The sequence below is a fragment of the Corythoichthys intestinalis genome, chromosome 15, assembly GCF_030265065.1.
Source record: "Corythoichthys intestinalis isolate RoL2023-P3 chromosome 15, ASM3026506v1, whole genome shotgun sequence".
In the NCBI taxonomy this organism is placed as follows: Eukaryota; Metazoa; Chordata; class Actinopteri; order Syngnathiformes; family Syngnathidae; genus Corythoichthys; species Corythoichthys intestinalis.
Genome location: NC_080409.1, coordinates 15,035,974 through 15,062,120, shown reverse-complemented (window position 1 = coordinate 15,062,120; position 26,147 = coordinate 15,035,974). Strand labels below are relative to the sequence as shown.

Below are 26,147 nucleotides of genomic sequence, written 5' to 3'. Positions count from 1 at the left end.
GCATAACATTGTGTCCTTTTTGATATTAAAGAAGAAAAAAAATAAAGTGTTAAAAAAAAGAACACATTCATAATGTAAAAATAGACTCAAGGTACATTTTTTGAACGTTTCATACAGGAGAGAGAGAAAAAAAATCAATAAATAATCATAAATTCAAATTGATTAGCAACATTAACTCAAGAGGACAATATGCCAAACAATTAGACTGAAAAGGTACATTATTTGAACGTTTGATACAGGAGAGAAAAAAAATAAAATCAATAAATAATCATAAATTCAAATTGATTAGCAACATTAACTCAAGAGGACAATATGCTAAACAAATAGACTGGAAAAACAAAAATTAATAGAATAAAAACAACAGTGTCAGTGGACAGAGAGACAGTTTTTATTTTTTCTGCAGGCAGCATCAGCTCCTTTGCTGTGGGGTTGGGTTATTTTTCATTGAGCAAGTTGGTATGCCACCCTATGTGATGCTGACAGTGCTCGCTGGTTTACTGATGTAACACTGACAAAGCGGGACGATTATTGGCAATATTTGGCAAGTTTTCGCTGAAAAAAAGAATTCCTGCTTTCCGCTGCGAACATTTTTAGACAAAGTAAACAGACCGATCTTTCCTTGTCTCCCACTGTACTAAAAAAAGTCAAAGCCAAAAGCCAAATGCTACATACGCTTCGTCATATTTCTTAATCTTAGCTTTTCATAGCTCCAGTGCTCTTTGCTGTGCGCTCTTGTTTGGTTCAAAAAGTACTGTGCACATGCTGAAAATGAGAGCGGCACTGCCACCAACTCGGCGGATGTGCAATTACACTTTATTCTAGTTCGGCAAAAAAGTATGTTCCCCAAGGCCACATGCGCCACACCCAGCATCGCTCTGTGCCCCCCTGGGGGGGGCCCACCCCACTATTTGAGAAGTACTGATCTAAAAGGATTTCATGTACAGTGGAACCTCATGACATGAGGACAATCTTTTCCACAACCAAGCCCACATCATGAATGTATTTTTTCCGTAAGAAATAACGGTGCAACACTTACCATGACCTCCCGTGTTACCCCTAAATAATAATTCAAGGCATCATTTTTAAAGCACTAATGTGAAGTAATTTCTTCACATGCCAAATAGGGTCACAAGTAAAGTAATTAAACATTGTCCAACAAATAAAGCATGAAAAAATAATTTATATGTTGTATATTTGACAAAATAATCGCGTTTCCGAAGTTCGAACCTGAAAGGGGACGAACCCGGAAATGATACGTCACACCGGGAACGCGATGGCACCTCCATAGATACGGCCGCCATACAAAGCCCTTCAAACAATGATTCAAACAGCGATATAAGCGATAGATCAAGCGCAAGGGAGGAGATCCAAGTTTTTGAAGAGTTGGAGGAAGAAGAGGAGATTGGAATTTCATGTTATTAGCCAGACGCTAATCATGATGCAAACAATGTGCCTAGACTTCCTGACATGGAATGGATACAAGACCCATCGAGATTACAACATTGGTAAGATATAGGCTGCTATTATTTTCATGATTTGAAGATGCAGATATTTGCTCATAATTTTATGTTTTTGTCTATCTGATGACATTGTTAAAAAAATAATAATCAGACTTCATGTTCATTTTGGCAGATCCGGCAGCTCTCGTGCATATAAAATAATAATATAAAAACGTTGGGGGGAAAGAAAGTGGTGTCTAATGGCGTGCGGAAATGTAGTTTTTTCACACAAGCGAACAGATTACAAAGCACCACTTCAGTGTTGTCCCGAGACTACATTTCCCATGATTCACTTCGTGGCCTGGGCGCTCGCTGATTCGCTGCCAGACATTAAAAGCAACACTTGTCACCTGTCAGCGGCTCCCGCGAAGCGGCGAAGCACAAACTAGAAAGCTTCAAAGCGATCACCGTGAAAGAAACGGCGAACCGTATAAATGTAATGCAATGCATGAAGCATGAAGGTGGAAATACATAATACAAATACAGATAAATAAAAAATAAATAAACTCACCGGCGGTGTGTGTCTCTTACTGCAACGTGACCGTGAATTACCGCGACGCTGACCCGCTTAAGTGCACATCCACACCCCTTTCCCGATTGACAGTGGATTAACCCTTTCGGACAAGATCGTAGATGACGCACAATTTAAACACGCTTAACCTAGCGAACGCAACAACAGCTATGATCGGGGATAGCCTCGGCTAACGTCGCTAGCTTATACTGTTCGTTCCACAACAGTTGGCAGCTCTGCTTTGACAAAGTCATCAGTCATCTATCCAAAAATCACACTTACTTTTTGGCAAATCCTTGATCATAAGCAGACCGGTTAAGGAAGCAGGCATCTTCCAAGTGTTTCCAGCAGAGAACACTACTCGATGATGGCATGAAATTCGTTCGCTTCGTGCGAACGAAAGATGTCCATTTACGTGCCCTGCTATCCTTTGGCCACTCATACAACTTTTCGTTTGAGTGAGAACAAAACATCGCCACACACCGCCGTGGCATCTTACCGAGAAGCAATGCAACAAACAATACTGTTCTATGGCGGACTTCCCTCGCACTTCCCGGTGTGACGTGATTTCCGAAGATTGCCGAAGAAAAGCATTTTCGTTGTCAAGGGCGTTGCTATGGGTTAAACAAAGAATCTGGAAGGGTTGCGTAAAAAAAAAAAAAGAAAATATGCTTATAATTGTTTAGCCATTGATATTATTCAAAAACATGGTTGGCCAACCTTACTTCAAAGTTCCCCTTTAAGGCTAAATAATCTGAAAAAGAAATTAAAAGTTCATGGTAACCCCTCCACCCCAAAAAACGGGAACTTTTTAACAATCCAATAAAACCAAGAGTGATGTAAGAAAAATATTCATAGTAATTAAAACATTAAAAACATGCCTTTTAGGGAACAATTAGGATTTTTTTTTAACTAATGACGTCCTCCTGTCCAAATGCATTCTTCAAATCTATTGTTGAGATTCCTCATTTACCGGTGCAACATCTCCGCTGGGATACTCTGAATTTTATGCCGGTGGTTACTGGTTACTAAATTACAAAAATATATTTTTTGTAAGTTTTTACTTGCTCAAGGTCACCATCTTGCAGTGCTGCCACCTGCTCATGTGTGCACTTCAAAAATTCCCGTTTTTTTTCCAACAGTGGTCCACTGCAGATTTCAATAATGCATTCATGTAGGACGACATCTTTTAAAGGGCATAATTTTGAAAAATATGAAAATTCCATAACTGTTTATTAAATTGAATGTTTTGGGGTTTCAATTACTGTGAATAATTATTCATACATCATTCTTGTTTTTTTATGTGAATGCTAAAATGTTCCCACTTTTTTTGGGTCACCCTGTATAAAAACAATGTTTACTGTATGTACACTAGTTTATATACAGTACAAGCATTTACCATGAGGGCCAAGTAACAAGCGTGAGCCAGCCAAGTTGGACAAAAGAAAACTAGCAGCCATACATACTACATTGTAACATTAAAGGAAATGATAGCATAACATGAACAAACCCACATTTTTTGTGTAAATAAACTGGGGAACATGGTTAATGTTCACTTGTAAGCACCAATTATTCTGAGGCACTTTGATACAAAATTCTATCACTGGAGAGAACAATTATGAGCAGTTGGTGGGCAGATGGAGGATTCTGTTGATGCAAGATGCCCGTACGCCACCTAGCATGACGCCGTGACACTTGGGGAGTCAAAGTGAACGTATCACCTGGCAAATGTCGAGGCACTCGGACATGCCACGCAAGAGCGAGGCTTTTCTGGATTACGCTCGTATAGTAAATAATTTGCTCACATAATGAAAATCATTTTCTCTCGTGACGATGCTTGTATCGTGAAAAGCTCATAAGTAGATGTGCTCCTACCATGAGGGTCCACTGTATTTAAAAAACATTTAAAATTAAAAGCAACAGTAAAGGAAAAATAGCTGATTATATATTACAATATATCTATATTATTCATTATATTCAATCTTTATTTCCTTTATTTTTATTTGAAAAATTCCAATAAAAACAGTAAATATTCGGTTTTTCATTTGATGAGTCATTTCATCGCAAACCTGATCATTGAATAATTGACTATCTAAATAATGGTTTGTGGCTGTCTTACCCTCAACTGTGATCCAAGCCCGTCCGGATGAAAAGGTCTCACCGTGGAAGTCCACCTCGCACCAGTACTGACCCGCATCCTGCTGCTGGACTGACTTCACACTGAAACACAAAGAAAAGGACGGACAGAGGATTGTGAGAAATGGAGTTCCAAGTTGGTGGGTCAAAAGAACACTTCCTGTTGGTGGGGATATCATCAAGCTTACCTATGATAGGTCTCCCAGTGTCTCTCCCCGAGTGCGATGAACATCTGGTCGCTGCTCAGTAGCCGTGCACCGTCCTTCATCCAAACCACGTCAGGCTCCTCGATGCCCTCCACGGCACAGCCCAAACGAACGGCATTGCCCTGAGATGCCGTCTGGTTGCTCGGGTGCCGGCTGAACGTTACGCCAACTGAGATTAATTTGTGAGAACGTTTAAAAATGGTGAATAAATAATAAAAAATAGTTTACTCTTACTTACTACTTTCAGTTTATTTTTTTCTATCAACACTACACGAACGTGCAGAATTCAACCTCTCTCCCAGTTTTTATACGGCACTGGTAGACCACGCAAAAACTGGCCATATAATCGTTTTGATTTCATAGTAGGAAGTGTGTTTTCTCCACTAGAAGGCACTCGTGCGTCACAAGTGATGTTTCATTTCTGTTGATTTTTCAAGTCGGAATTCAACTTTTTTAGTTGTTGTTTTTTTTGCCTAATATGTTTATATAACATTTTATAGTACAGTGTAATAACAGTTTATATAGAGGACGTGCTGAGAAAAAAATCTACCAATGTTAAATGTAAAAAAAAAGACATTGGAAGCCGTTTCTCATTACTTGAGTATTCTTTTCACCGAATACTTTACTTGTATTTGAGTTAATTTTTTTGGATGGCTACTTGAGTAATAATATTTTGAAGTAAAGCTACTCTTACTTGAGTAAAAAATTTTGGCTACTCAATCCACCTCGGCTGAATTGTTAATATCTCACATTTACGCTTCTTGACAATTGAAAAACGAATAATTCATCATCTGAAAAAAATTTACAGGTGCACTTTTGGCAACAGGCTAACACCTAATGCCTTGTTGTATCAATTGCAATGTCATTGTCAACAACTCTTCATTGTAAACACTTTGCTTGTCACTTTGCTTGTCACAAAGCAGTCTTCAGTAAAATGTTTTGATCAAACGTCAGAAAACTCAGCTTGTCCTCTCCACTTTCTTGATGTTTCCAATCCTGTTGGCTCCCGTCGCTGGTTGGACGGAAATTTATAGAGGCTTATTTCCCAGTGTTAGTGCTAGAGCAATTTCTTACACAACACCGAACCATTGTTCCGATAAAAACGAATTGCTTGGAAAAAACAACTAAAACGCTGGCCTTAACTTAAAAACAACTCAGGTATCATGGCAAACAGCGGAAGATGAAACTGGGACTAAAACAGTGTTTTGCGCTTATTTGGTTTAATTCATAGACAAAAGGACTACGGTTTATGGCTCAGTGTCATAATGGCACATACTGCGCCGAAGCTATGGAGCGTGTGCTGAGAAATCCTGGAAATCTTTCATTGAGCGCGATCTGAAGCGCTTCTCTTTTAGGGCAAGTGACATCACAAATGGTGTTGCAGTTTGGGAAGCGATGAGAGTTTTGTGCTGGCTTTTGGAACATATACACATGCGGTCAAGTGTTTTGAGACAATTTACCTTTGGTGAATGTGAAAATGTTTCAAAACTTATAAGCACAACGGATCTGCAGAAGCATAGCAACATTTAATCTGGAGTGTCCCAATAAGGTATTTGTAATCCGTAATTATAGAATAAATCTAAGCGTACATAATTAACATTTATAAATTCAGTTCAACTTGAGAGAGTGCTTTCCGAAGCTGGTGAAGTTCTGTCCAAAAAGACAAATAGGCTGGGTCCCAGCACTGTTGAAAAGTATCTGTTTTTCTTGATAAGAATAAATAATGTCACAATATCCCCTTATCAGTGTATCAATTTTATCACAGTATTCATAAGCAGATTTGACAACAATGCATCAATTTTAACATCTCGTCTCTCATTGGATTTATTTGAACACTGAGTCAGTGACTCAAGAGATTTATTTTTACATTAATAGACTTTAATGAGCGTTACTCCCACATTAGTAAAACAAAAACATTACTCTGATTATTTCTAGTGATGCACGATAATACATTTTTCAACCGATATCGATAACCGATAATTTCCTGCCCCTTCCACCCGATAACCGATAATGGCACGCCGATAATTCTATTCAAATATGTATGTAAAATTTAAAGTATACAAATATCTAATGCTACTGTGCAAAAATGTAATTTAGTGCTATTTTTTTCCACATCAAATGTGAACAAGTAGTAAATTCCAACATCTAAACAATGACAATGACATTGTGTAATGGTAAGCTTTTGGCAACAATTACTTCGAGAGTAAACACCCAAGTTCCACAAAAATGCCTTTAAAAGTAAGCCATTCCTAACATATATCACATTACTACACTGCAAAAACACTTCCTTAAAACTAGCAGAATTGGACAAAACTGTTGATTGCGCACATTTGGAGGCTAAATCAAGTATATAATTATCGGATTGCATTATGGGTTGAATTTCGTTTTATCTGGATTATCTGTGTGACGTCATAATTGCCATTATCGGCCGATAATTATCGGTGACCGATATTATCGTGCATCTCTAATTATTTCCCATGTTGACTGTCGCCACACAAGCAAGAGGTCGTCACTGACAGTTAAAATGACAATGACGGTTTAGGCCAGGTGGGGGCTTTTGTTCACATGAAGCGTTGAGTAATGAACCTTTTGCTCAACCAACTTGCTGGAAAGCTTCAAGGGTTTAGGAAGCTTTATTTTGCCATCATTAGCTTAATGAAGTCCAATCCATTGAATTCAGTAAAGTACCCCCTGAAGTGACAGAACGACATTAAAACAGGTGCTATGAAACACAACATCAAGTGACTTTAAAATGATAGCAGACTATATTTTGGACAATAATCCATCCAAAAAAGTGACAAGAAAAGTCTTAATAATGAAATTGGATCGCAAAAATGAGTTTTCCAACCTCTGACCAGGAAAAATATCATTGTAACGCAACTCTAACTGGGAGGTCCTAGTACCAAAGTCGGGGTAAAAAAATTTTTTTTTAAAAAAGTACCCCGACTTCATGAGTTGCTTCAATCTGACGTCACTCGACAAAATGGCGCTGCCCGTCGAAAACCAGACCGTCAATGGTAAAACATAAATCACACGATTATAAAAATATATTTATCTGTATCTATTATTAACTTAGTTAATCAGCACAACTACCCACAACACTATATATATAGATTTTTACTGACTTTGTGTGAGGATGTCCTGCTATCTCCTTGTTATAAAGTTATCCGATGATTTGTACAAAAGGTAGTCCTTTATTTAAAGAATTAAAGCAAATTATACAAATGTATTTATTATTAAATTTAGTTATTTAACACAACTTCATGTAACACAATATGATTTGTAATGAGGATGTACTGCTCTCTTTCCATGAAGTTATATTCGATGATTTGAACAAAATGTTAAATATTCTTTTACTTATAGAAATAAAGCAAATTATATACCAGGTTTGCTGGAGGTCAAAACATCTTTTGATGGCTAAAACAAAAAACAACTTGGCACGATCAGCCATACATTTACATGTTTACATGTTTACATTCGCTTAAGGCGCTTTGAGGTCGCAACTCGAACCATCCGAGTGGGATAAATCCAACTTCCCACCTTCCTCGAATGGAGCATTAAATCTTCCTTTTTCGGCCGTATTGGCCCCACCCACAAAAAAATATCTAAACAGAAGACAGAAGACATCACACCTGTAATAAGATGCAATTTTGCCATCTGGTAGCATGCTATCCATAGGCTCTCTACTATAATCAGGGGTGCACATAATTTTTTTGCCCAGGTTCTCAGAGGAGGACCTGGAGATGTGACTTGGTCCTCATTAAGCTTGAGAGCCAACCCGCCTGATGCGATAAATTTATGACAAGCTTTACTTAGAGCCAATTAACTTTAATTCATTATATTAACAATTAATGCTTGATTAACATCAAATGGCACAACAAAATTGCCATTACTTTGAAATGTAAAGAAATAAAAAGCACCAATTCAAAATAAAGGGCATTATGCGGCTCCCACATTAACTCCAAGCCTTTTTAAAAGTGGGATGTCCTCCTCATAAGACCTCATTGAACGTGCATGTTTAGCTTTGTAAAATGCGAGCAAAAACACGTTTGTCAGTGCATGTCGCTGTTCATTACCTTTAATCCGCCACTTGTCAATAGGGCGAGCGGGGTCCTGTTTGACTTCGATAGTTTGCTTAATTGCCACATGCTCTGTTTTTTTCGTGCTTTTCAAAGTTTGGATGGCTGAAATCCTTTACCCTACATAAAATGCGTTGCTCTTATCGGCGACATTGGGATTCTCACAGCACATTTTGTACCGCATTTCCGTGCGAGCATCATTTGCTTCTAGCCATGGTACCTCCTACTTTTCAGCAAAAGTCCTTTTTTTCGGTAGCTCCGGTGACGTCTCTGTCGTCTGTCTGTCTTTTGACGGGGGTGGGGGAACACGGAAGTAATTACTCAGTGTGGCCTGCCTCTTTGACATTTTGAGAAGTTATTTTCTCGTGTCCGCCGCAAATACGGTGGTCAGCCATCGGTGCGCAAAAGCGTATGGAAGTCGTTGAGGGCCAGCGCGTTTGTCTACGTCCGGTACGCATGCGCGCATGCGGACCACTTATGTGCACCCCTGACTATAATGTTACTATGTGACCGTTCTGTCATTTTTAAACATGTACTAGCGCAGCAGTAGAAAGCTAAACATGATCGTAAATTCTGGTTATGATGTCACAGCCAGAATTGCTGAAATAGAGTGGGTTTAATTCATTTGGATTTGCAGGGCTGGCGGCGATGGCTGCCAAACCTCCCAATCCAAATAGATTGGATGCCTATCGCTATCAATGGCACTGAAAGATGATCATTCAACGCCAGTTCAGATGGATTTGACTTCTATCACTGTAAATGGCAGCAAACGGGTTAATAATTTTGCCATCAAACGTTACTCAAGTTGTGCGCGTCTGTGATTTAGACAACGTCATACTAATGGGGCACAACAACAAAGGGGCGTGTCAATTTTGCCTATAAAAAGGGCAAGCTTAATTACAATTTGCTGTAAATCTGATCAATGGTCATGAAAATGAATGCCAATTTCAGTTGCCTGAGCAAACAATACACAATGTGAGTTTGTTATTGAAAGATGCACAATCTTTAAGAACATAAAGTTGATCTCAGAAGAGCAACATTCTTTGACAAAGATGCACAAGATTGGTTTTACACTTTACAAACACACACAGGATATGTGACACATGTAATACATGACATCAGGATTCCCGTACATCGTGCCAACGTCACCCCACTGCGGCTATTTGGATGACGTCACATTTTATTGCTTCCCGACTATGGGATCGATAACAGGCTAGCGTTGCAAAATGCAAATCACTTCTAACAATTACGGACGCTTTAAGAGACTTTTAATCGAGTCCAAGTGCTTGAAAAGTCACATTTTTTCCTTGGTTTTAGCGACAAGTGCACCTGCCGCTTCCACAATCAGCCAATTGAGCAATAAACCAATCGACGAGCAAGTGGAACTCACCGCGAGCACACGAGGCGTCCCGGGTTAGCACCGCGACGAACACGAACCTCAGCAGCAATCCGTGCATTTTTGTTTGTTGTCCCTCGCGGACGTCCGCGTCCCAAGGGACCAAACAATGCACAAACAAGCGCACTTTGACTCTGCGTGCCCGTTTTGATCCGTCGTTCACAGGCGAATGGCTCAAGAACAAGATGGAGAAAGAAAAACAAGAGAAAAGTTCTGGAACAAAGTTCCTTGGGAGGCGACCAGAGGGGGTCGCCACTGTTTTGCTGAGATTGAGGACGCTGACGTCACCTGACCGCACCGGATGTGGAAGGTGTCGCCTTCAAAATAATATAAATGCCTTCCCTTCAAGGAGAGATATTAATTTTATGACAGTATTACAGGATGAATGCTTGTTACGTCTAAGACTCAGGTTTTTTTCTTCTTCTTGTGGACACTAACGTCTTGGTGGTCTTACTCCTCCGCCATTTGTTTCCCAAAAGTCTTGAAACTTGGTACCTATGTAGCATAGGCTAGTATCTATTGATCCTCATATCCTCATATTTTAGTTTTTGCATTAAACCTGATCTACCAACAGAGGAGAGGCTTCTGTAGGTTAGAAATTTACAAGTAAATGGCATGCTCGCACAGCACATGGACTTATTGGTGCCTGTGTTGCCTGTAGGTTACGAGTTAGCCAGTAGAGGACAGCCTGAAGCAGCTTGTTTAATAACCCATGAATAATATAAACACAATTGATGACTGTTTTAAATAAATTCCACGCTACCTTTCCTTGCTGGCATATTTTTTGTCTGTAGTTTACAATATTTTGTGTTGACAGCAAGATTTTTTTGTCTACATGGATCACTGGTGCTTCATCAAATATATTTGGGATCAACCAAGTCAATTCACTTCATCTACCGCCATTGACAGTGATAACTTTCAATGCATGAAATTTACAAATAGGGTTTATTTTTAAATGTAAATGATTTGACCTCTGACGCCGGGGTGAACGGGGGTCAGGGCTACATTTCTCATGAATATGAACCTAATTAATTGATATGCTAAATCAGGGGTGCTCATGACGTCGATCACGATCGACCAGTCAATCGCAAAGCTAGTGTGGGTAGCTCGTTAAAAAAAAAAACACTTAAAAAAAAATTTTTTTTATGTACATAATTAATCATGATTGCTGTGTGTATGTTGCAAGGGTGTAGGTTTGGTCTTAATATTGGTAGGGACAATATAACAGCATAACCAGCATGTACACTTTTTGCTGGGGACGGGACATTAATAACACCAAACATATTTGGTGAATGGGGGTCAGGGCTACATTTCTCACCAATATGAACCTAATTAATTGGTAGGCGAAATGATTAATGCAAAATACATCTGTATTGACCTATACAAACTTTCCTAATGCAAATTTATAACATCTTATAATTTTTGTTAAATCTAGTCAAAGAATTTTCTCCATCTTGAGTGTTAAAGGCTAGTTAACAGATTAATGCGTCAGATTCTTTCACTTACTTTAAGTAAATATTACTATTTGTTCGTATTGAGCCTATACATCTAAAAGTTGGTCATTTTTCACCTAAGTCAAGAAAACAATCTTTCAAATAATGCTTTGAAAAATAGTCTTGAATTAAGAATATTTCTGACAAACAAGATTTTAAGATTAAATATACAAACTTTTTCCTTAAAATAAGTTTCAAGCTTATTTTCACATAGCTATTTTTCCTATTTCAAGAAATCTCAGTGAGTAAAATTGACTAGAAGCAATGTAGCAGTAGCAAAATTAGTAGAGTGTTACCCACCTCCACAACATTGACGTCTTGTTACATTACTTACAGTGGCTGCTGCTGGGGGAAAATAACTTCTAATATCCCTGTCTTTGAAGAGGGCGGGGGAGGCGGCATGTTGTATTCCTGTCTGGCTGTGAATGGGTGTGTGTGTGTGGTTGGTTCAAGTCCTCAGCCAATCAAATGTGCATTTCAGGAAAAAATGGACTGGCACACTCAGCGAGTGAAAAGGGGTCAATGTAAGTCTGAACATAATGAAAGTACTGTAATTCACTTAATATTGGTAGCATAAATTCTATCCTTACAGCATAGAGCAGGGGTCCCCAAACTACGGCCCGCAGCCACATTTGGTCCGGCCCCCTGAACAAAAAAAAAAAAAAAAATTGTAAAAAAAAAAAAAAAAAAAAAAAAAAATTTTTTCCCAATAGTTATTTATGTCCTGGCTTTTTTCTGTGAAGAACTGAGCAATGGTTATTTGGTTATTATCTATTTAATTAATACAGTATTATTATATTATATTATATTACATGATATTATATTATATTATATTATATTCAGGGGTGCACATAAGTGGTCCGCACATGCGTACTGGACGTAGACAAACGCGTTGGCCCTCAACGGCTTCCATACGCTTTTGCGTACCGATGGCTGACCACTCTATTTGCGGCGGACACGAGAAAATAACTTCTCAAAATGTCGATGAGGCAGGCCACACTGAGTAATTACTTCCGTGTTCCCCCACCCCCGTCAAAAGACAGACAGACGACAGAGACGTCACCGGAGCTACCGAAAAAAAGGACTTTTGCTGAAAAGTGGCTACAGGAGGTACCATGGCTAGAAGCGAATGATGCTCGCACGGAAATGCGGTACAAAATGTGCCGTGAGAATCCCAATGTCGCCGATTAGAGCAACGCATTTTATGTAGGGTCAAAGAATTTCAGCCATCCAAACTTTGAAAAGCACGAAAAAAACAGAGCGCATGTGGCAATTAAGCAAACTATCGATGTCAAACAGGACCCCACTCGCCCTATGGACATGTGGCGGAATAGGGCGGAATAAAGGTAATGAACAGCGACATGCACTGACAAACATGTTTTTGCTCGCATTTTACAAAGCTAAACATGCACGTTCAATGAGGTCTTATGAGGAGGACATCCCACTTTTAAAAAGGCTTGGAGTTAATGTGGGAGCCGCATAATGCCCTTTATTTTGAATTGGTGCTTTTATGTTTATTTCTTTACATTTCACTTCAAAGTAATGGCAATTTTGTTGTGCCAGTTGATGTTAATCAAGCATTAACTGTTAATATAATTAATCAAAGTTAATTGGCTCTAAGTAAAGCTTGTCATAAATTTATCGCATCAGGTGGGTCGGCTCTCAAGCTCAATGAGGACCAAGTCACATCTCCAGGTCCTCCTCTGAGAACCTGGGCAAAAAAATTATGCGCACCCCTGATTATATTATATTATATTATATTATATTATATTATATTATATTATATTAAGGGCTGTCAAAGTTATCGCGTTAACGGGCGGTAATTAATTTTTTTCATTAATCACGTTAAAATATTTGACGCAATTAACGCATATGCCCCGCTCAAACAGATTAAAATGACAGCAGTGTCATGTCCACTTGTTACTTGTGTTTTTTGTCTCCCTCTGCTGGCGCTTGGGTGCGACTGATTTTATGCACCATGAGCATTGTGTAATTCTTGACATCAACAATGGTGAGCTACTAGTTAATTTTTTTGATTGAAAATTTTACCAATTTTATTAAAACGAAAACATTAAGAGGGGTTTTAACATAAAATTTCTATAATTTGTACTAAAATCTATCTTTTAAGAACTACAAGTCTTTCTATCCAGGGATTGCTTTGACAGAATATTAATGTTAATGCCATCTTGTTGATTTATTGTTATAATAAACAAATACAGTACTTATGTACAGTATGTTGAATTTATATATCTGTCTTGTGTCTTATCTTTCCATTCCAACAATAATTTACAGAAAAATAAGGCATATTTTAGAAATGTTTGAATTGCGATTAAATCTATTAATTTTTAAGCTGTGATTAACTCGCTTAAAAATTTTAATCGTTTGACAGCCCTAATTATATTATATTATATTATACTATATTATATTATATCATTTTAATTTTATATACTTTGTTTCCGTGAAGAATCCAGAAAGGGTTATTTGATTGGGGCTTTCTGAAAAACAATACATTTTTACATTTAGGCACTCCTGCAATCGTCACACTTTTTCTGTTACAAACTGACCCCGGCCCCTCATCAGAGAAGAGAAGGGTTATGTGGCCCTCACAGGAAAAAGTTTGGGGACCCCTGGCATAGAGGAAGACAATCTAAATGACCTAAATAACTGAAGTCATTATATAATGCAAATAAGGTTGCTTAAAAGTTGGTGGGGATAATTTGAGCATGCTGAAAAGTTGGTAGTGTTATGTCCCTACTGTCCCTATGCAAACCTACGCCCTTGGTATGTTGTGTTGTGTGAGCTACATATGAGGTTATGCAGCACCCCTCTCTCTCCAAGCAGCTTCTTGCTAACGTTTTTCTAGTTCCATAGTTTCCAGAAGAGTTCACTACATTTCTCAGTTTATTTAATGTTAACAGCAGAAAACACAAAGAGAAGGACACTTCTCTCGAATTAACTTCCTACTTGAGTTTTGCAGGTTAGCAAGTTCACACAGTTTAATGATATGCTAGCACTGATGCAGGTCGGACCTACAGTAGCAAAATTAATGGAGTGTTCCCCACTTCTAAAACAATGATGTCTTTTTACATTTCTGACAATGGCTGCGTTTAGGAGGATAAAAATGGACCGGCACATTCAGCAAGCGAAAAGATGTACATGTAAATCTAAACATAATGGAAAATAATTCACTTAATAAGGGTGGGGTCAATTACAACAATTAAAACATATGGGAAGACAATATAAATGACCTATATAACTGAAGTCATTACATAACGCAAATAAAGTTGCTTAAAAGTTGGTGGGGACAATTTCAGCATCCTGAAAAGTTGGTAGTGCTTTGTCCCAACCGTCCCTATGCAAACCTACGCCCTTGATCAAACCTCTCTCCACTGATGCAAACACGCTGGTACAGTATCAATAATTATTTTAAATTTATTTACTTATAAATCATAAAATCATTGACTGTAAATGTATTAGTAATACATTTTTCTATGCGTACACAACATTTGAAGTATATTGTCCAAAATAATTGATTGGTGAAGTAATAATTAAAATGAATACGTAAAAATAAAATAAATAAACCTTTCCTTTTTTATTTTTTATTTTTTTTTAATCACAGAAATGTAAAGTTTTTTTTTTTAATGATTTCATTTATTTTCATTCAGAGATGCATTTGGTTAATAATAATAATTTTAGATGGAACTTGTACTTGATTGTTAAATAAAATCAAAGCTACTTGAACAACAATGCAATTTACATTTTAATCTATTCAGCATACTTTAAATGAATTAACAAATTAAATTAACTGTAAATATAAAAATAAAAAATGCATTACGACCATGGTTGTTATTAATAAACAATATAGTCAAACATCTTAGTGTGTCCTTGGTGGATTAAAAAGGTCCCTCTTGTCTCTGAAAGCACCACTAGAGGTCGCAATGGCTTCATTGACGCTAAAAGGACGTGTTGCTGTTCCACTTCGTTCGTCTGGGCGGCCAAAGCGAGTTTGCAGCGGTGGTAACAAGCTAGTTCCTGGCGGGGTTGGCGGGAATTACACTTGCATGGTCACTCAGTGCTTCTACTACTTCCAATTTTCCAGCAGCAGAAAAACAGGAAGAGTTGGTGTTGGCCTTCAGGAAAACTTCTTCTTGGTGGCGGTGAAACGCTCCATGTACTGTGGAGGAAAGATATAAGAGTCACGACTGGCTCAAGCATTAAGCAGTTTGGCATCTCAACAGCAATCTGTACCACAAACAAATTACACAAACCCCTCAAGGCCAATCAGACTGGCACCCGTTTCTGGTTCTTATAGACACAATCTGATGCTACAGCACCTGGTTCTGCTTTACTTTGAGCTTATCTGACTGTGTGGCACCTGGTTTTGGTTCTAGCTGACCACCCAAATTGCTTTGTAACTGTTTGTGGTCTAGTCTGAATGCTGGACTTGACACCCAAGATCAAGGACCACTTCTATTGGCAATGCTAAATTTTGACAGACCTCTGCACCAATACTGAAATGATTTAATGTATGGTACCTGGCCGTGGCGCTTGTTGAACAATTTCTACTGCAAGGTACATGGTTCCGGTTTCAGTTGACCTGTCTGATTACGGTATTTTGTATCATGCAGTAGTTCTTTTTGTGCAAATCAGATGACCTGGTACCTGCGTCTGCTTCCTTGATCAGATAGTTTGGTACCTGGTTCTTGTTCTTATTCGACTATTGGACCAATCTGACTCTTTAGCGCCGTTGGCAACAACAACAAAAAAACAATACAATAAGCACTGTTATGCTCAACATCAAACTGACCGAAACATGTCAGTGACTTTTTGGAGTTGAGACCAAAACCTCAGGACGCGGTCCAGAGTTAGAACACAAAGAACAACTACAAAGAATCAGAAACTTGACGGAAAGGCTGAAACCTAAGAAGAAACCATTAGGCCTGTTGAAGTATGGTCAATGCCTCCTCACCTTGTCATACCCGTCCAGGTCCCGCATACTCTTCACCTCAAAGAGGTTTCCTTCCACTGAGAAGAGAGACACTTGTGACTCTTTCAGGATGGCTAGCGGAATGGCGGCCAGTTCCAAACAGTTCTCCTCCAGGCGAAGAACTTTAAGGCGAGGACACCGAGAGACATCCGCAGACACGAGCGAGATCTGAAAGACGAGCATGACTTTCTGTTTGGAAGAAAGATACGCACCTTCCGACCCAAACAAGCAAAACCCCACAGGAACTAAGATCCGTTGTCTGGTACTTGGTTTTGGTGCGTAATGGACTGCTCTGATTCTTTGTAACTTGATTATGGTTTCTGACAGACTTCTAGTTGTGTGGTATCTGTTTTTGGTTTTTACTGGACTGGTACGATTGATTGTTAGCTGGTTTTCCTTTCGGTGTCTACTGAACTGATTGTCGTGTACCTGGTTATGGTTATTGTGGGACCAGACTGATTGTTTGGAAACTGCTTCTGGTTTCTGACAAAGAAATACAATATCCAGTACATGGTTTTGAATTGATTGGTTGGTTTGTACTAGGCCTGAACGATATATCGTTTAAACATCGCCATCGCGATGTGCACATGTGCAATAGTCCCATCGCAAGGACGTGCGATAGTTTTATTTTTTTTAATCCACAAATGTATGTTGCTCCATGCGTTCTCTGTCCTGAGCTGATCGCTTTAGTGACACTCACACAACCTCCCTCTCCCCCTCGCTTCCTCTCCTAGGTCTTTGTTCCTCTGCGCACTTGCTTATTAAAGTTAACGATGGTTGTGTTTGATCTTGCCACAGAGGCGAACTTCAATCACACCGCATCTTTCAGTCGTCGTTTAACTTGTTAAGCACGTGTTGCATGAAGGAAGCGTGCGCTGGAATGAATGTGTGTGCGTGGAAACGTTGGGGACAGCCCGTGTTCTGACGAATGGGTATGCTTGGTACACCTGTTGTGTTGTGTCCTGGAAATAAACACTAGAAGTGATTCTTCAGCCAAGGTAGATAAACAGAAGCATTAAATAAAGCAAAGCATTTTTCTACTACAGTACATTATTCTTGTTTAAAAATGATTCGATGATCTGCACGTGGTACATGATTGGAAAGCTTAAAATCTCAACTTTCTGGGGGAAGAAAAATTTTTAACAGGAGGGCATTTTAAAAAAAAAAAAAAAGTTTTTTAAACAGCAAAACCCTAGCTGGAGGTGAGAGCATGCGAGAGCAGAATTACAGACACCATGACTTTAACAAGATATTATCACGTACTTATCTTGTTTCGATCCAAAAACTCCATGTCGCATGTATCACTGAGTGTCAAGACACAGCTGTGACTGGCCGCAGCTGGATTATTTCATTTTATTTTATAGGTGAAACATGGTACTATAACAGGGGTCGCAATGCAGAAATCGCAGACATCAAGGAGTGGTCGAGATTTTCTTTTTCATATATTTACCCTTTTAAACGTCCACCCCCCCCCCCCCCCCAATTTTACTTTTTTTTTCCGGATAAGGTATTTATCATCTAACATAGCAGGGAAAATGCGACAGTAACAAAAAAATACAATTTAGCGAAAGTTATGAGGTAGATATCCGTGACTTTTTTACAGACGCCATATTTTTCATTGTGACGTAATTTGTTTAAAAATTTAAAATATGCAAGTGAAAGTGAATCATTTTTTAAAGTTAGCCATATACATTTTTTAAAGCATATTTTAGGGGGAACATTTTGAAAAAATCATGTCTAATATATGTATAATATGCATCTTTTTCCAATGCAAAAAAAAAAAAAAAATATATATATATATCAGAGGTTGCGCTAGACATTTTCGTTGTCTGTCATTTTGACTGACAGGGTCATAAAAAAAAACGGTCATAGTCTATTTTTACCGGTCACCTAAATTTTTAAAATGATAATGATGACATATTCAATAGTATTTAGTTTTCATTCATTTTTAATTAATATTGTAACGCTTGCTTGGCGGCGAAAAATTAGACACGGGAGTCGTGGTATTTTTCTCCCTTTTTACTCTGCTTACCGCCAACAACACCAACAAAACAACTCCACTCCCAAAGAAAAAGAGGCAACGATATAGACCCCAATCACCAACGTCACACAATGATCTTAATTGTGGTTGTCAGCTCAAAATCTTCTAAATATATATTAAATGCATCTTACCAGATATAAAATGACTACTACATAGTCTGTGGTGATCGTTTGGTGCCCAGATTTCTTGTGGAATTACAGCAGTCCATCTGCACTCATCCTCCCGGGTCTCTCAGAATACGGTAGAACTTCAAGTCTCTCCGTCTATCTTTTCTGTTACAGCAACCAACCGCCACACACGCCTTCACCATTTTGATTATTAATATTAACGAGCAGAAACACACGCCGTAATAGGAGGCATGTACGTAGCGGTCAACATGAACAGCTGACACACAGTATGGCGGCTCCAGTCAGGGGGGCGGAGTTGTGGCGTCATGTGATTGGGCGGCAATCTTGTCCATCAATTGGATGACGCGCTGGCACACCGGGTGCACCAATAAGAACCTCGCGTTGATGTGTCAATCACGGTGCCGCCGCCAGACCCCGGTGACGCTACAATATTCTGACAGACGAGCCAACGACGTCATGCATTAAGAGAGACAATAGCTAATTAATATCGCCACCCTGTGGTCTGGGGTGTGAATTTCAACCTGTCAAAATGACGGACGGACGTCAGTTTTTTCCGTCACCGTTTTAAAAAACCGGTCAACGACGGAAAATATCCGGTTAACGCGACCCCTGATATATATATATTTTTAATATCGCAATATAATATCGCAATATATTGCAACCCCCCAAAAAATCGCAGCAATAGTTTTTTCCAATATCGTTCAGGCCTAGTTTGTACCTGATTTTGGTTTTTGATGGACTTGAGCGATTGTATAGTCTCTTGTTCTGTTTCCAGGCATCAAAATGGGTCCGGGGTTAAAAAGGTGAGAAGGGTGTGGAGGAAATATGTTCTGGTACACAAGGGCTGTCCCAAACGACTAATTTTCTCCCGATTAGTCAGCCGACTGTTTTTACGATTAGTCGAGTAATCAAATAAGTTATTTATTTATTTATTTTTACTAATTTAGCAATTAAATTTTTGTTGACGATTATTAGTTCCAAGGGCGTTACCGGGGGGGGCAGTGCCCACCCACGGACACGCTCTGCCCATCCAAAGAAAACTGGATGTACCGGTAGTACTAACAACAGTCTGGCCACCGCGTATGGTATCCCATTCATATAGTACTGATGTGTTCTAAGTTTTAACCTTTGCGTTGTTACCTCCTCTTTCACCTAAAAAAAAAAATGAAATGAAATGTTGGTTTTGTTCCTCCAGCGCGTTCCTACAGGGCGCTACACACATTTATGCATATTTAGATTATTTTTTTTACATTTTATCGAAGTTTTCACCAGTGTTCACCAGGCTGTTGAGTTTGGTGAGTTTTGAAGCATTCTGAGGGGGTCAAAGTAGGGCTCAAAGCGTCGGCGGGACAAAGAATGGCGGCGCTACATAGTGTATTTGGAATTTGTCTTTAAACAATACAATGACACACAAACAATGAGGTCAAATGCTCATAGCATTTAGTAGTGCAAAAGAATGGAATGTAAACAGATTCAGAACACTACCTTCGCCTTTCCAACATTATTCAAAACAATTCTTAAAAATAATATATAGCATTATTATAGTAGCTATATTACTATATAATAGTATTATAATAATTCTTCTTGCCAATCACATTTTTCATAAAGGGTGTCATTTTAAAGCTATTCTTAGTGTAGAATCTGAATTCTGTCGTATTATAGTATTTACTTATTATAGTATTAATTCTGAAGTATGTGGGATTAACTCCGAAAATCTTTATTTATATGACAAACATGACGTGCTTTTATTTTGAAATGTTCACCAGAAGTACGTCCACTAAACCGCTAACTGTAAGCTTTACAGTCCGCAAAAAAGCAAGTTTCATCACTGCTTGTGGTGTCACTGGTAGGTTTCCCCCCCCCCCCATTTTTTCATTTGCAAATGCTGTTAACTGGCGATTTTTCATGTTTGAAGTGTCACCTTTTAACCGCATGTTTGCGTTTTGGAGAAGACTCCCAATGTTTTATAGCAGGCTAAAGTAGGTTGTCTTTTTTTCCCCATTAGTCTCAATGTAGCAATGCTAACGCACGGTGTTAAATATAGATGTGTTTCCTTATTTTGCATGTCTGAACTGTAATTCTACTGCGTGTTAATGACCAATAAACATCTGCGAAAAGAACTGGAGTCTCATGTCATCTACACGCACGCACTAATGTATGCATTCACGCTCGCACGTGGCGATAAAACGCAGCTCTGAAAACTACCACCCTCATTTTTATTTACTTTGCGATAAATGGACTCATTGCATATCGCGACAGGCTTAGCAACTTCAATAAAACATGTCGTTAGCGAGTTAGATGAACTTACGACCACCCCCTGAAAAATTTTCTCCTCAGATCTGCACAATTCACGTAGGTCACCCTTTTTGACTTCAAAATGGCGAATTTCGCCGAAAGTTGAGAGATTTTCATGCCTGTGTTTCAATTAAGGCCAAAATGGTGGCTTGGTATGTGCTTTAGCTTTCTTTGTTGACCTGTTCAATTGTTTTGTACCCAGTTGTTGTTTATTTTTGGAAATGTCACGTTGTTACCTGGTTCTGGTTGAGGTTGATCTCAATAACCTGAAGCTCTGACACCTCTGGTGGAATACTCTGAATCTTGTTTCGGGACAAGTCCAGCAGGTCCAGGTGTCTCAGCGCTCCTAGTCCGGTGGGGAACTCCGAGATGCGGTTCCCGGCAAGGATGAGGGTCCGAAGGGCCTTGAGCTGGTCCAGGGTGGATGGTAGCTGCTGGATCCGGTTGCCGCTTAGACTCAGTGTCTCCAATTTCTTGAGCTTCCCGATTTCAGTAGGAAGGCCACCTGAGGACCCAAGATTGTGTGAGTGCCATGTGGATAATGAGAGTTCCATGCTTCAACACAGCACAAATGACCATTTATTTCAAGTTTAGACTCACCCAGTCTGTTAGAGTTGAGGGTCAAACTCCGGAGCTGTGCATAGTTTCCAATGGAGGGAGGAAGTGACTCCAACTTGTTGTCAGACAGGTCTACAGTTCGTAGGTTTGCTGTAAGCCGCTGCAGTTCCTCGGGAAACTAAAGGCCACAAATTCCCGTATTACAATCTATTAATTTAATATCAGCAGGCCCCAACATTCAAGCCATTAACATGCTGACTATCGAACAGTGGCGCCCCCAGGGGGTGGCCAGGGGTGGCCACGGCCACCCCTATAAATTGCTTGGCCACCCCACTGGCCACCCCGCTTGCCAGTATATCGTTAGATTGTTGTTGCATCAGTTATGCATTTCATCCCAAATGAATGCATTTATTTTGTTTTGTTAAATGTGGGGCTGTCAAATTTATCATGTTACGGGGGGTGATTAATTTTTTAAAAAATTAATCCAGTTAAAATATTTATCGCAATTAACACATTCGCTGTACGACTCATTCACGCATTGCCGCAAACAGCCTACAATGGCGTCGTTTTACTTATATAGAGCCTACCCACGTACCACGTGCTCGCTGTATGGTTCCGCCCACTTGTCCGTCAAAACATAGTGTTAACCTGTTACGGCTACGTACATTTCTCCTATTTACGGCGTGTTTTTCTGCTCCTTAACATTAATAATCAAAATGGTGAAGGCGTGTGTGGCTGTTGATTGCACTAACAGAGAAGATGGAAGGAGAGACTTGAAGTTTTACCGTGTTCCGAGGGATCCAAAGAGGAGAGCGAAATGGACGGCTGCAATTCGACGTGAAAACTGGACACCAAAAAATCACCACAGACTATGTAGTAGTCATTTTATATCCGGTAAGATGCATTTAGTATATATTTAGAGGGTTTTGGCCTGACAACCACAATTAAGATCATTGCTAGCCTAATCGCCGACAACATACGACGTAGTACGACATAGTTTCAAATTCAAGATGTTTGTGACTTCCCTTTCTTCCACCATCGTTATTTTTTGAATAATATTTAGCTGGTACCAAGTGAAAGAAACTGGCCTCGTCTACGGGGCTGACAAATAACCACAATTAAGATCATTGCGAGGCTAATCGCCGACAACATACGACGTAGTACGACATAGTTTCAAATTCAAGATGTTTGTGACTTCCCTTTCTTCCACCATCGTTATTTTTTTAATAATATTTAGCTGGTACCAAGTGAAAGAAACTGGCCTCGTCTACGGGGCTGACAAATAACCACAATTAAGATCATTGCTAGGCTAATCGCCGACAACATACACGTATGTATGTAGTGAGAGTGCTATCGCTAAACCATATAAACATTAAAAGCCTTAACTCCATTGACAAACGACATGAAATACATTAGACTTGACAGTGGATGTTAGCAATAACAAAAGATTTTGAATTGAAAATTTCGTAACTCACCTTTCCAAGCACAAGATAGATTCCTGCCGAATTTTCGTGGACGAGGACCTGTTTCACCCAACCAGCAACGAAGTATTTATAAGCCTCCAAGCTCTTGAAGTTTTTCATATTTTCGTGAGAATAGGCTGATTTAGTGTGGACAAGATAATTGTAAATATCTGCGTAGCAGATGTCAGGCAGACAGGGCGAAGACAGTGGGTCGAAAAACATCGATTTGGGCGTCAAATATGGATCTGGCGACTGTATAGAACGAAGCTTTTCCTCATAACGCCTTTTATGCAACAGATCCAGTGAGTTTGCGGCATCAGAAAGCACCGGGTCTTCCATGAAATGCATTTTAAATTCCGCCATCAATTGAAAACAATGCTAATACAGAGTCAAAATGACGGACAAGTGGGCGGAACCATACAGTGAGCACGTGGTACGTGGGTAGGCTCTATACAGAGATAAGAGGCAGAGTGGAGTAGATACAAGCATTCATTGGGGCCGTGCTTTTAATTGGCAAAAGCTTTGAAGATATAGCATTTGCAGCCACCACACACAGTCATGGTTGCACTACTTCCCATTATGCATTTGGGCAGAACAGTTATCTCGCTACAGTATCATTTACTGAAAGTTCAACAAATACACTAGATGGCAATATTTAGTCACAATATACAAACTCACATGTATCCTTTAAGAATTACAAGTCTTTCTATTAGTAGATCCCTTTCACAGAAAGAATGTTAATAAAGTTAATGCCATCTTGTGGATTTATTGTTATAATAAACAAATAAAGTACTTATGTACAGGATGTTGAATGTATATATCTGTCTTGTGTCTTATCTTTCCATTCCAACAATAATTTACAGAAAAAGATGGCATATTTTAGAGATGGTTTGAATTGCGATTAATTACGATTAATTAATTTTTAAGCTGTCATTAACTCGATTAAAAATTTTAATCGTTTGACAGCCCTAGTTAAATGTACACCTTATGCCTAATATATACATAACACAATAAAACAGAATTGTTGTGGAACTCAAAATGTTGACTGGACAGTAATGGACTAGGCACATTAAATCATTAGTAACATCAAATATTACACTACACACCAAAGTATATCAGTAGCCGTGTCCTTAAGTCTTTAAGTTTTCCCCTGACCTTTTTACTGAAATAATATAATGAAAACCTGAAACTATGGCTTTTAGTTTTGGCCACCCCAAGATTTTAAGTGGCCCTATCTGGCCACCCCTATGAAAAATTTCTGGAGGCGCCACTGCTATCGAAACCATGTTATACCAGACCACTTTCTAGTTATGAACCTACATGGTTCCAGAACATGCTGATTATAGTACTTACATATTAATGAAACATCCGACTATTGAAAAGATCATGATTACTTTATAACACACAATATTACTGTAACATGCTGCGGTCTCACTTCAGGAAGTCCTTTTCCAGTGAGCTGGAAAACTCCAGTCTTCTGAGCCGTTTCCAGGTGGGATTTGAGAGCGCTGTTCCCCATTTGGACTGAAGATCCAAACTGTCTCCTTCACTGCAGCGCTATCCTGGAAAGTCATGTCAATCAATTCTGACGATATGTATTTTTCCACTGTTTTTAACAAAAATCATTGTCTGGCATTGCTGGGGCTTAGACTTAGAATATAAACATAGACTTATATTATGAAGTCTATGATTGTGGATAAATGTCCAATCCATTTACAGGACGGGCTAGAGCGCTGCCAGTCCTACCAGTTCAAATGTACTGGACGTCTATCGCCGTCAGTGGCATTAAAACATGAAGATTCAGCGTCAGCTTTTTCAGTTGAAATGGAGTGGACGTCTATGTCTGCCATTGAGCTTTGCGTGAGTCTCTGTGTATACTCTACTATCGATATTCTAAACCAGATTCGTTAGCATGCTAAGTGCTAGCACAGTCCCAGACGCGGCCAGCCCTACTTTACTTACGTCACAAAGACGCAACGTTGTGTTGTCCTTGCAGCCGAACCTGGATAAGATCCAAAGATTTCATGTGATGAAAAAATTATTTGGAAAAAAAATTCAAAACAAAAAAAGTTCCCAGAAGAGATCCGCCCTCTTAACTGTCAATAGAAAATCTCCGGATGTGACGTAGGTTGCGCAGACGCATTCAATCTACTGATTTTTCGGGAAAACGTCATTCAATGCTCAGTGTCTTTCATACAAAGATTCTCACTTGCGATGCCTAACAGATTCTTAAATGCAATAAACCAATTGAACTTCAGTTTCATCTGGAAAACTTAAACCCATTATATGAAAAAAGCTGAGATAGTAAAGAATTTTAAAGATGGGGGAACACAAGCCATTGACTTTGAAAGATTGAATGCAATGTTAAAAACAAAATGGCTTAAACCATTCTTTTAAAAACCAATATTGTTTGGTTAAGTCCCCCCATGCTCTGATAAAAAGTGGAAGGAATGGATTTCATTCTTAAATGTGACTTCAAAATTTAACGATTACCAGTAAAATGATCTTTGTTCGATAAACAAGCTCAGATGTGTTGGACATTGATGCACAGACACAATTTTAGTCCACATTGCACCCCATGTTTGTGAAGCAACAGATACAGTATGTGCTCTGTAATGGTGAATCTTTATTTGTGCAACATTAACTGGAAAAAAAATATCTGGTTTTGGTCTATTCGTCAACTACTTGATGACCAGGGGCGTCACTAGGTTTTAAGAAGGGGGGGGGGGTCTCTTGGCCCCCCAAGAGGTGTAACTTTCAAATGGTGTGAGAAACTAAGCCTTTCTGTTTTTCCTGTTGAACTGAACATGCACCGAACTTTGACCCCCGTACCAGGGTACATATCGAACCGTGACGTGTGTATCGTCACATCCATACATATATTTTTCAACAAGCAGGTGAGGCTCTGTATCTCCTGCCTTTCCTGTATTTGCTCCCGTAGTTGTTTTGATTAAAAAAAAAAAAAACAAAAAAAAAAAACATCACACAAGGCTTATGGATGTGTAATTCAAGAAAAGGTTGGGAAATTATCTCACTTTTGAATGGATGTAAAAGATCAAAACTGGACATAAATGGAGTTAGTGACATTATTTGCCAGTTGACAATTACTGACATTCGTCATAAGCATTCAGTAATGCCCATGATCGTGTCATGTCATAATTATGACGGTCTTATGACAGTCTTATGACGCTGCTTTTAAATAAAGTGTTACCTATTAACCCAAATAAATCAACAAATAAACTGCACTGGACTATAGGCCCCAGGATTCAAAATGAGGGCAAAAATTAGCGGTTTATAGTCCGAAAATTACTCTAGTAAAATTCATCATTATTAATAAAAAAAAAGTCTCTTGCAT

General features: G+C 39.0%; 2 protein-coding genes across 2 annotated transcripts in view; both read right to left on the bottom strand.

Moving 5' to 3' along the window:
• The window catches only part of tyro3 (TYRO3 protein tyrosine kinase), a 46,811-nt gene extending 36,695 nt beyond the window's left edge, over nt 1–10,116 (bottom strand). Inside the window, exons 1-3 of the mRNA XM_057858684.1 lie at nt 9,822–10,116; nt 4,335–4,521; nt 4,130–4,230 (exon numbers count right to left, since the gene is read on the bottom strand). Of these exons, the coding sequence (XP_057714667.1) occupies nt 4,130–4,230; nt 4,335–4,521; nt 9,822–9,888 (355 nt within the window). The 5' untranslated portion in view covers nt 9,889–10,116. The remainder of the gene's footprint in view (nt 1–4,129; nt 4,231–4,334; nt 4,522–9,821) is intronic.
• A 3,918-nt stretch (nt 10,117–14,034) lies between these two features.
• Nucleotides 14,035–24,948, bottom strand: lrrc57 (leucine rich repeat containing 57). The gene is made up of 6 exons (XM_057859236.1): nt 24,755–24,948; nt 24,228–24,354; nt 21,372–21,507; nt 21,008–21,276; nt 16,290–16,475; nt 14,035–15,494 (listed from the first exon to the last, which is right to left on the bottom strand). The coding sequence occupies exons 2-6, from the start codon at nt 24,309–24,311 to the stop codon at nt 15,453–15,455; spliced, it is 717 nt and encodes a 238-aa protein (XP_057715219.1). The 5' UTR covers nt 24,312–24,354; nt 24,755–24,948; the 3' UTR covers nt 14,035–15,452.
• Nucleotides 24,949–26,147: the final 1,199 nt, after the last annotated feature.